Source organism: Rhinolophus sinicus, linkage group LG01 (genome assembly GCF_036562045.2).
Source record: "Rhinolophus sinicus isolate RSC01 linkage group LG01, ASM3656204v1, whole genome shotgun sequence".
NCBI lineage: Eukaryota > Metazoa > Chordata > Mammalia > Chiroptera > Rhinolophidae > Rhinolophus > Rhinolophus sinicus.
The window spans coordinates 203,010,667-203,022,726 of record NC_133751.1 but is presented as its reverse complement, the minus strand read 5'-3'; the positions used below and the strand labels follow the sequence as shown (position 1 = coordinate 203,022,726).

At 44.2% G+C, this 12,060-nt stretch overlaps 1 protein-coding gene across 3 annotated transcripts in view; it reads right to left on the bottom strand.

Annotated features, from left to right (window-relative positions):
• DIS3L2 (DIS3 like 3'-5' exoribonuclease 2) overlaps window positions 1–12,060 on the bottom strand; it is a 296,388-nt gene that overhangs the window by 236,202 nt on the left and 48,126 nt on the right. For all 3 annotated transcript variants that reach the window (XM_074314980.1, XM_074314986.1, XM_074314989.1), the window contains exons 4-5: window positions 6,905–6,958; window positions 1,110–1,211 (exon numbers count right to left, since the gene is read on the bottom strand). In XM_074314980.1, the coding sequence (XP_074171081.1) occupies window positions 1,110–1,211; window positions 6,905–6,958 (156 nt within the window). The remainder of the gene's footprint in view (window positions 1–1,109; window positions 1,212–6,904; window positions 6,959–12,060) is intronic.

Below are 12,060 nucleotides of genomic sequence, written 5' to 3'. Positions count from 1 at the left end.
ATGCACTCCATTCCCACTCTTTCACAGTCAGCCCTTCATACCTGTTCTGGTTAGCGGTAGACTCACCGACTTGCTAACGGCTCTTCCGTTTCTTTCAATCCTACCCATGATCACCCTTAAAGTCAAAGGAAGCCACCATCTTTCTTGTCTTCCTTTGGCCCATCGTCCTATAATGTGCTCTTTGCTCCATCAATGACCTCTAGCAATAGTTCCTTTGGTTTGACATGGCCCTAATGCATCCCTCTCATCCACGTGGCCCTGGTAAACACTGTGCTAAATGATGCTTTAAGAAAAGAGGAAGTAAACTAAATCAGTCTGTGTTCCTAGGACCCGGAGCCAACCCTTAGCTGTGCTTTCAAGGAATCAACGGGAGGAGACTATACCCAGAACTGGCAGGAACACGGGCGTGGGCTGCTCTGGATTAGGATCATTCACTCTTATAAAACACTCTGCACTTCACTTCACAGCATTTATCAAAATTCTCCTCAACTCTGTATAAATGTGATTGGTATCTGTCTCTCCCTACCTGCAGTTCCCACCAGACTAACAGCTCTGTGAGGGTAAGAACTACGTCATCTTGACCATGACTGGTTTCCCTGTGCCCTACAAATCCCTGGCACAGAGGTCTACCTCAATTCTCTAGCCCTGTCACATAAAAAAGAGTTTAACCGATGCCTCAACAAAGCTCTGGTATAAGGTCACCCTTCCCACATTTCTGGGCAAACTAATAAAAAGAACTAGCACTTCTTGAGCTGTTACCATTGATCAGGCACCATTCTAAGATTTTTACAGGTATTCTCATTTAATGCTCATGACAAACCAATGAGTTAGGTACTGTGATTATTCCCATTTCACGGATGAGGCAATTGAGGCACAGAGAAGTCATATCATTTACAAGGTGTGTGACAGGGAAGACAGACAGTTCACAGGGGAGAAAGCAAGGAGAACAGCTCACACAGTTCTGTGTCTGCTCACCAGATGCTTCTACTCCCAAGCATTCTGTGCCCTTTGGGATCCATAACTGCATCCTTTATGATGCTTACTGATGCACCCTGGAATGCAAAAAGGCCCTGAGAAGTCTATAATTAGAAAAGGAAAATTCGACTCACCTTCCATTGCTCCTCTGGAAGCAGCTTCACGACCACCAGATCCCCATTCAAGGCTCTATTACGAGCAACGACCCCGTCAATAAAAATGTCTCGATCACCATCCTATGTTGAAGAAAGAAAACAGTCAGCGTCCCAAGGTTTGGAACCAGAAATTACTTCCTTCGTTTAAAAACGGGAGACTCTACAATGTGCCCACTAACTTCACAGGAACACTCGTACATACCGTAGCCACAGGAAGACCTAGAGAGAGTCAGTCTCTTTGCAACGAATAGAAATACTGATGGACATGGAACAGCAGATAAAAAGAATGTTAAAAATGAATCACCAAATAAGAGAAGATCTGCTACGGGCAGGCTTAAAACAAACAAAAACACATAAAGCAAAAAAACTGGGATTGCATGCTTTCATAACTGAAATAAGAAAGAAGTACGTTATCCTTAGGTTATCCTTTTTTGTTTTAAATAAAATGAACCATGATCTCTTTTCTACATAAGCTGATTTTTCTTTTTTTAAAATAAGGGTAAGGATGAGAAATAGAAGGTTTGCAAGAAAACAGAGCAACAACATAGAATGCCCCAAGAAACCCAACTGAGAGCCGGAGCAGCAACCAGCCCTGGAATGTAAGTTCTCTAAGAGGAAACCAGCAAAATCATACTCCCCCCAGGAAAGCAGCAGAGAAAGCAAACTGTGGTCGTTTTTATGGAGACCTACGTGGAAGGCAAAGAAGAAAAGGACAGGGACGTAAAGTGAGATGCATGGAGCATTCTCTGAGCCCACGTCTCGCACCACTTAGGAGCGGGTGAATTCCCAACTGTCAACACAACAAGGCACGGACATCTGCATCCTCGATCACAAACAACCTCCTTCATGCAGTGTAGCCCCCGTGAACTCCCCAGGTATCAGCTGCTAAACTTAAATTCATGCTAGAATCTTCCTATTAAGGCAAATTACTCCACAAAAACACTTACTTGGAAAAGACAGCTAAGCAAAAGCATGACTTCAACAGCAAGGTTCCATAACAAAGTGAAGGATTTTCAAACTGTTTCATCAACAAACGTGCAAACATGCACTCTTTATCCTTTCATCCTTCCAAAAATTTATACGATATGCTTCTTTTCAGAAGATGACAGAAGTAAAATGTTACTTTTTCTTAAAGGAGGTAATGGCAAACAGGCTTGGAAACGCAAACTTTTCTAACAGGCATTTGATATAAAATACATTTAACACTCAACAGACTGCAGGTGATTACTATGACATTTTAATGTTAAAATTAGCATTCCAAATTCACCAACCTCTCCTCCCCGCCGCCATGGGATTTTAGACACTCAGCAATTTTTATGGTTTCCAGTTACAAACCATTAGAGATCTTTTAGAAGTCTTTCTGTTCAACTTCCAATCTAGCCATGGGCTGGCAGCTGTGGCCTGCACACGTTGCCAAACCTGACCCACCCGAGTCCCCGAGGAACTGCTACCGTGTTAGCCACAAAGACTGAACCATTACTGTAGTTGACCTCAAGACAAGCTTCTCAGAGAAATAAGGAAAAGGCAACCAGTAAGCGGAGAGTGAACAGCTGAAGTCTGCCATCACATCGCCAGTCACTGCCTTCTGCAAGGTATAAAGCAATGGGATCTCTCCCACTTCCTAAGAATGAAAAGAGAGCTGTCTGTATGTAGGTCATGCTACCCACTATCATGTGTCAAAACAGGCACTGAGATGCCCCATCGTAAGCAGTTGCACCGCCCTTAGACAGCACAGAGATTCAGGATGATAAGATGCTGATTTGTCACGTTTCTATCCCCAGAAACCAAGAAAAGCAGGGCTGAGTGGAACCTCAGACAACACACAAATTCATAGATATTGCATCACTACTCATCTCGTCCTTGATTCATTCAGAAGCCTGTATCTATTGCTGAATCTCTTACTTTAAAGATATTAAACTTGGGAACACCTCAATATTAAAAGTCTGAGTCATCCTCTTAACCACTTTTTAAGGCCAAAGGGTTCAGCCTTTCCTCTGAATGCCAGAAGACTTGCTTTAGCCATCAGACAGAATAGAAAAATAGGATAACGTATAATAAACAACCCTGGAGGAAATCAACAGGCGTCTGGGGATAATCTAACTAAATACACAGGAGGCTGGAAGGGGGAAGACAACCCAAGGATGCCATAATGGTCATAGCATCTCTCATCAATGGAACAGATCCTTTTGGACCAGAAATAAATTCCACAAACGTGCAAAGATTGCCTCCCGTGACAAGATGCACCAAAACATTATAGAAGAGGGAGATAGTAGAGGCAATAAATTACATGTAGATAAATCCCATCACTGGTCTGGATTTCTGAGTAGACACAGCTCACATCCATGTCTAGTTACACTGGTGGAGTAGTAATATTGCTACTGCAATTCTGCACCAAGATAATTCAGAATGGAAACTATGCTTTTTGTAAAAAGCCAGGTTTTACACTGGGTCCATTTCTCCTCTTTATCTTATCCCCGAATAGGATAAAGAGGCATCTCAATAACATCAAAGTATCTTGGTTTGCCTCTAAGTCTATAGCTTACTTTTACTGAGAACCCCAGGAGACTGGCCGGCATACATATCCCACGTATTTTGGGTTTGTCGTAAGAAAATGAAAATCAACTTTCTATCAGTAGAAATTATAATAAATCTGAGTCAAGTTCCCCAAAAACAAAGTACTTTTTTAAACCTGATGGTCAACTCACTATTCCTAGCCTAGACTTAAGTAGACATTTTAACATAACAAATGACATTGTGTAAGTTCTCAATCATCTTTAGAGTCTGTGAGGAATAAACCTATACATTTTCATCTAATCTAGTCTATTTTTGTCTCTCCAAAAACTAGAATTGTAAAGTTGTAAGAAACATCAGACAATATTTAACCCACCCCCTCATTTTACAAATAAGGAAACTTCTCTCTGTCTTAGTGGCAGAGCAGAGGCTACATATTCCTTGATACCAACTCTTGTCCTTCTTCTCCTGCCAAAGCAGGGACGGTGACACATAGGCCCTGGTCCTGGCCTCCTACCTCCTAGTCTACCAGTGAGCATCTCTGCAGCTCACGCAAGTTCACACTAGACATGGATGTGAGCTGTGTCTACTCAGAAATCCAGACCAGTGATGGGATTTATCTACATGTAATGTATTGCCTCTACTATCTCCCTCTTCAATTGCTTTCGAGAATGCTTCTAAAACCTGAAACGGACCCAAAAACCCACAAAACTAGAATGCAGGATTGTTCCAGGGTCCAAAACCAGGGTATCTACAGTCACTTTAAATGGGCTTTGACAGAGCTGTTACAGTCTGTCCTGAATTACTTAGAGGTGAATCGCTTAGCATTTTTTCTCCCTCTGTAACAATATTACTACTCCACCAGTGGCCAGACAGGAGTATAAAAGAGGTATAGAAATAAGCCAATCCTAAAATCACAACAGTCTAAAAAAATTCTACATAGGACATGCCAGGAATACAATTTCAAGTAGAACAATTTGAGCTTTTGAAACATCAGTAACTTCTGCTACTGAACTGCCCTGAACACACCAGATTAAACGGTGGCAACACATCGACTGCAAATGTCAATCACATGGAACCTAGACCTGCCCCACACTGTTAGGACCTCTGCTCCAGCCACACCCCTCCCCATCAGGTATGGCGATCTCAGGGCCACGCGCATGATTGTCCCCATTTATATTCAGCCCCAAGCCCACTTCCAGGGCATATACAGGAACCTTCCCAAAGGCAAACCACATCACAGGTGGCACCCCCTGGATTTGACAGGTGGCTAAAGGGTCAGTATTTCTACTGATAGAGCCTGGACAGTGGGATAAGATGCCCACACGGGTGTACACAAGGGCCCTCGCTGAATGGGGGTGGGCAGCAAAGAGGGGACAGGAAGCCAGGATTGGAAAGGGAAGAGGGACAGGCCAGGGATAGACCCCGCCCCCTCCGCCCCCCACATGCAGCCACTTTTCAGCACAGAGTTCCAAGGAATCCGAGAAATCTACATTTGAACCCAGGTACATGGAGGTATATTGGCAAGAAATAGATTTTATTTGTCCTGAATGTATTTTACTTAACTTTTTGTTAATGTGATTTATAACTTTTCAATATTTAATGCGCGGTATGTGTGCCTGTTTGTACTTTTGTCCTGGCCCCACACTTGTCAGAAGCCATCCTAACAGGGATCTAACTTAGGGAAATTCAATAACGTGTAGTCAGGGAAGAGAAAGCGAGCTGTAACGTTTTCAAAATGCTGTGTTAAGTTTTCCTAATCATTCCATTCAGTGAGAACAAGCCTCAGTGAGCACAGAAGGGAGAAGTGAACTCTGCTCAGTTCCCAGGTGCCTCTCAGGATGAATTCCTTCCTGCACTGGGTGAGATTCTCATGCTGAAAAATCCATGTTTCTCACACACCGGGGCCCCTAATATAACCGAGCTGCTGCAACTGGCATGCCAGCAAAGAGTCATTCTTTTTAACGTGGAGAAAACGCTGATTATGCAGGACTTACTGTGACGGTTTATCTGTCTCTAATATGGCATACTAAGAGACTTTCATGGGTAATTCTTATGATTACTGACTGTGACTTTCACCTTCTGAGCAAACTCTGGAATGTAACACCCATGGAAACTGCTTCCGCTGTATGACGGAACTGCTCCTGCAGCTAAGTTACTATTTCAGAGCTGACCTTCAATTCTACAACCCAAGTACCAAGGGGAGCATATAGACCACTTTCTGTCACAGGAACGAAATAGGACTCAGAGAGAACAATGTGACGTGTCAGTAGCACTTTTTATCTAATCCAGTGGGTAAGACATGAACTTGAGATACAAACGTAAATCCTCGGCTTCCGGGGAACAAGCGGAAAAATGGACTAACCCGACCTTGTTGAGAATAGGTCTTAAGGTTACTGTAGCAATAACAAAATAACACCTATGAAGTACGTGACTGAGCTTGTATACTCACTAAACCTGTCATTTAACATAATGGACTACGTTAACTGCAATATACGCGTATGGATTCCATTTCCTCATCTACAAGCAAAAGTTTGTTCCTACGGTCTCTTCTGCTTTGAAAAATTTATAATTCTATGGTTATCCTATTTATGGCGTCCTGGAAAAGTCAGGTCAGGAATGTAAGAACACAGCTCTCCCAGCTTTGCACAAGTAAGCCTTATTCAGAGACCTGCAGCTAACTGCATGTCAGAGTGAACTTACCTTAACAGGACAGAGCCTGTTAACATGAGTCATGAACAGAAGGAAGGGTATAAACACCCAATGATAAAGGGCCTCGTACTGAGTCCTATCACCTGCAGAAAAGCGAAGTGAGAAACTCTGGCCACCCCCCTCCCAAGGAAAAGCATTACGTATTATTTTTGGACAAATTTGCAGATTAGCTCATACAGTAGATCGAAAGTAGATAGCATATTTGTTTAGGAAAGATTAACTTAAATCAGTGGAAAACCCATAAATCCTTTTAAGCTATAAACCAAGGGCGTCCAATTACACGAATGGGTGGGTGTCTGCATGGGTTCAGCTGCTCTCCGCCGCCTGGTAACAAATGCCATCCCTTTCATTTGAAGTGTGATTTTAAGACTAGCAGAAAGGCTTGTTAACCAAAGGCAAATTTTGTTTATTTAAATTTGAAACAAATCCTTGCCCATCCTCAATTTTGTTTTACTACTTGGCTTTTTGGTTAGAATATATGATTTCGGTTTCAGGGCACATCTAAAAAATTAAATGTGACATTAAGTTTATTATAAAGTTATTGAACTTACCGGGGAAGGAATGAAGGCTTCATGAAACTTCTTTGGATTAATTCTCAATACACCCTTTAAAATAAAAAATAAAATCTATGAAAATTTAACTGGTCATATACACTTAAGACTTTTCCATACTTCTGTTATTCTCCAATAAAAAGTTTTTAAAGTAATGAAACAGTTCGATTTAGGAGACAATTTAGATGTGTGAGAACTACTCCCGCGATGCGTGAAATGTGATCTGCACTGACACCTACAGCACAGGGTCCCTCAGAACCGGAAAGCTGGCACTGCCACCCTGCTGGGTACAGGCAGAGCTCCGCGTGGATGGGAGAGTGGCAGCCATGGGACCTCATGTGCCCCTATGTGCCAGTCCTCAAATTTAAACCCTTATTTTCAGAACAAGGTGATCGGGGAATGATGCCTCACTACACAGTGGCCTTTCTAACTCTCGAAGACCTTTGCACAATTGCTTGTTTCTGTGACAATTTTCAAAGTGATCCTGGTGGATTTCCAACCTGGATACTTAGCCTCAAGGGACTGGATGCGTATTTTTTTACTCTGGCCCCTCTGCAGAGCTGAATGAGTCAGTAATTCAAAATGGTCCAGAACCACTCTTAACGTAAATGGGAATTCTGGCTCCAACAGCCAGGCCACCCAGTCTGCCTCCAACTTCATGTTATTCCAGCACCAAATCAGGGTCTGCTTCTATTTATGCGCAGGGGTACAGAAGGGGGCCGTCTTCAATAACAGGTCAGGATTCCAGGCTCTTGCAGGAAGCTGTAACCCTCCCCACTTCCAGCTGCATTTGAAGGCCACTGGAACACATGGATGGAGGCAGTTATTTTCCTAAGAGCCAGACTCAAAGAGTGTCTTGAGAAAGTGTTTTCAATGACATGTCCCCCTAAAATGTTGAAAGACTCAAAGATACAAAATGAACCAAGTAAGTAAGGGCATAAAATAAAGCAGAAAAGAATTCTTTCTTTCACTGGCACACTGTGTGTAAATTACAAATTTCCATGCAACAATTTATACCACTGTTAACATCCCAAGTAGACCACCACAAATGATCATTCAGTCCTTAATTCCATAATTATTTACTGAATTCTATGTTCAAGACCCTGAGGCGGACAACGTGGGAGACAGAGTGACGACCAAGCTCAGTCTCTGTTATGAAGGAAAACGCGAATGCCGGGAGGGCACAGCTTCCTCTCAGCTGGAGGCACTAGAAAAGCTCCAGAGACAGCGTCTGACCTGGTCCTTGATGGAGGAGCAAACACTGCAGATAAAGCAGAAGGGAAATACAGGCAGAGGACACGGAGAAGCAAGAGTGGTTAAGAGGGCAACTACTCTTCTCCATTCAGGCTGGACCTCTGCTTAGGGGAAGAGATAGAGGGGCCGGAAGAAAAGCCTGGCGTAGCTGCCCGCGGCCAGACTCTCTTCATGAAACTGCCACGGCAGTGTCACTTGTAGGACAGTTATTTCTTGTTGGGGGAGGGAGGCAAAAGGCTCGCTGCATTTACCCTAAATATTCATCCACTCACTCGACCAACACTCCCTGGTGGCCATGGGACAGGCAGTGTGCCACACGATGGGACACACCGGCGAGCAGTAACAGCCTCTCCCTAACAGAGCACACAGTCTAATCCGGAAGACTCTCCAAATCAAAGTAAATTCACTGAAGTTAAGTATTTTTAAAAATTCATTTTCTGATTCCAGGCGTTTCTTTCTGACCGAAGCTTTTGTGTGTATTTTAAGTTTTATATTTTTCAATTGCTGGTCTTCTATTATTCCTTCTAAGCTCAGCGAATGGTTAGTCCATGAAGAAGCATAGAGACGACAATGCCCTTTATTCCAGGGCACTTAGGCCAAGGACGGGCTCAGGAGAAAGAGGCAGGTTGCTCAGGGCTTTATCTAAGCTCTATTTAAAAGAAGAGATATTAATTAAAAGGACCTTGAAGACTCTATTCTTAATTGTCTATCCCAAACTTCCTGAGGTATAAAAGCAAACAGGGAAGGACAGAAGCTTTGTTCAAGAAAAACATTTGCAATATGACTGGAGCATACTCTACCTCAGGAACAAGACCCCTTTGGGAGTGTAGTTCACTTCTTAGGAAGAAGATACTCTAACAGAGTTCCTTAGTGGACCAGAGTCATTCCCACAGCCTGATGGAAGAAGCTGTCAGCAAAATATGTCACAAAACAGTCTTTGAACGAAAAGACTTCCAGCAGATGTTCTGTCGTCCTCACCTAAAGCCCAGGACTTCCACTGCCATCGCTTTACGACCATGAACTAACGTGTCCAATCCCTCATCTCTCATCTTCTCCTCAGCCCTTTCCTGGGCCTGGAACTCAATCAGGAAGGCTCCTGCGTTCTCCATCTTGTCTGTCTGCTTCTGCGCCTCCTGTCTTAACCAAAACCTGGCTGTCCCTGCTACGATCGCTTCCCTTGAAATGCTCTCAAAGGGAACCTGTTTTTCTCTCTCCTGGTCCATGTATGTCAGGGACCAGAGGAAGAATGTCCCTCCCCATTGTGGCCTTTCACATTGTTTTGCCTCCATCCTCTGCCAGACCCCCAGGTCCTCTGACGTTCACACCATTAGCTCCTGCTATACCTCCTGGGTGCTGTCACCTTCAGACTGTACCCCTCATAGGCTGATACTTTGACTCCTAGCTCACTGTCTTCCTCTCCAACCCCATTCCTCCAAACACTTAATGGGGCTTCACATCCATGTGGGTGACCAGGCAGCCCTCGCCAGTCATTCTAGCCCCCTTTTCCTCCACCTAACTCTAGTCTCTCTCTCCCATGTTCACAAGCCTGTATCTATCTTGTCCCCATTGCTAATTACACCACCTCCAAACACAAACAATCAAACATCACACTTTCTGATCATAGGCTGCTGGCCTTCCAGCTCACTTAAGGTAGAAACCCCCCTCCGACAATTCTCTGTTTTCACTAAGACGTCCCACCCATGCACCTGACCACAATCTTACCAGTCATCGTCCTCCCACTACGTTTATTCCCTTCCTTGGCTACCTAGCTACCATGGCCTGTCATTACCTCCTGCGCTTGCAAACCCTGAGCCTTGGATCAACTGTTGCTCTAATGTGCAACTAGCGAAACCTCACTCTCAGGTGACCCCAACTGTATGCCTTCTCCATGCCTACACCCAAGGAGCTGAGTGTTACTGTAGAAATATACCACACCGCTGGCTAACTGGCCTAACTTGGCAATCACAAACATGTTTGACTTGGCTTACAGGATGTTTGGGAATGCTGAAAACTGCGGAATTTCACACATAAATATGTATTTCCAGATTTTCTTGCAACATCAGTTAACCCCACATGGCAGCAACCAGCTGAGGTGAATGAGCAGCTCTTACAGCAAATAACACTTGTACCAGTTTACTACGTGTCACACACTGTTTTAAGAGCTTTCTATCTATTCCACTAATTTAACCCTGCAAACAACTCTATGAAGCCAGTACTGTTATTCTTTCTCACAAATGAGAAAACTGCGGCCGGCGTGGTGCCCACTTTCACAGCACATTCACGTCCAAGCAGCTGGCTCCAGAGGCCTTGACCGGATCTGCTGTGGACTGTCCGTCCGCCTGCCACAGACACCCGGGGCCCTCTTCCCTCGCTGACGCCGCCTGCTCCCTTCCCCTCAGCCTTCCCGATGGGCGTGAACGGAACACTGTCCACCCAGCTGCTCCACTCACACACTCAGGCGTCCTCCTCCATTCCTCCCCTGCCTCACCTTCCACACGTCACCCAGCAGCGTGCCACGCCAGTCCTGCTTCCACCCCCTTGTTCGCACCTCCATATTTTCTTGCCTGTTTATTCTGACGGCCTCCTACACGCTCTCCCAGCTTCCACTGTAGTCTATTTGTCATACAACCACCAGAGAGATGTTTTTAAAGCATAAAATAGATCATGTCCTCCCCCTGTTCAATCCCCTTCAGCGACTCCCCACCATTCTTTAAATAAAATCCAACTCTCCAAATCAGCCCTGAGACCCAACATGACTTGGCAGCCGCCTAACTCGCCGACTTACTCCTGTATCGTAATTCCCTTCGCTCACCATGTCCAGCAGGCTTCCCTCTTGGTCCTCAAAAACACCCAGCCTTTTTCTGCTTGCCATTCTTCCACTAGCTCATCTCTCTGCCATAATGTTCTTTTCCTAATTCTTCAAAGGGCTGGTTCATTCTCACCCTCCAGGTCTCAACTCAGAGATCACCTCCTCACAGGGGATTCCAGAACTCCTTGGAAGCTGGGATTTCCTCTTTTTCTCTTTAGTTGTTTTGGCCTACCTCCCTGAACGAAGCGCCTCTCTGTTAGATGCTTGGCATTTAATAGGTAGGCAAGAAACAGTGTTGAGCTAATTAACTGATCATGTCTACAGAGCTGAGTTTCTCTCACCAGCCCCGGTATGAATCTTATGAACGTCACCTGTTCCTTCTAAATCACTGCGCAGCCCACTGTGCTGGCTCCTTTATTCTTCTCTGAAATTCACACCCAAATGTTCCCCAGCTGATTTCACTCTTAACAAATGGTGAAGGTCCTAGAAACAGGTCACCTGTCCTGTCTTCCTGAACTAGGATTTCTTTTGAGGTGCAATAATAACTACACCAATATTCTATTCTAGGGGGCACTCTGACATCATGCCTCAGGCAGCTCTGGGGGCTCAGCCTGAACCACCTTTAGACAAAGCATCATCTGGGATTGTGATACCAACCTATTCTATCATCTTCTAACCATGTCACTTTGGTCATCACCCCAAATCTGAGCCCTTTCCAAGACTGCCTATCCCATTGTCTCGTTTCTCCCAACATCTCCTGTAACAACCTCCCAACACTGTATCTAGAGAGAGAGAAAGGACGGATGTTCTTTGATGTGAGAACTTGTTTATTTAAAAAAAAAAAAGTCAAACTACATGCACATGATCAAGGGTAAGTGGGGAGCAGTCCAAATACCAGGAAGAGATTTCTTTGGTTACGATGGACTCCTCTTCCCCACAGAGAGCAAAACAAGACTGAAATGTCAAATTACTGGTCAAAGTATTGAAAACAAATACAAATATTATTCTATTCCTATTTTAAAATATCTTCTTAACACCTCTCAAGGAAAGTTTCTTCTCTGGATGGCGAGAAGAAAAAGGATATCACAATATA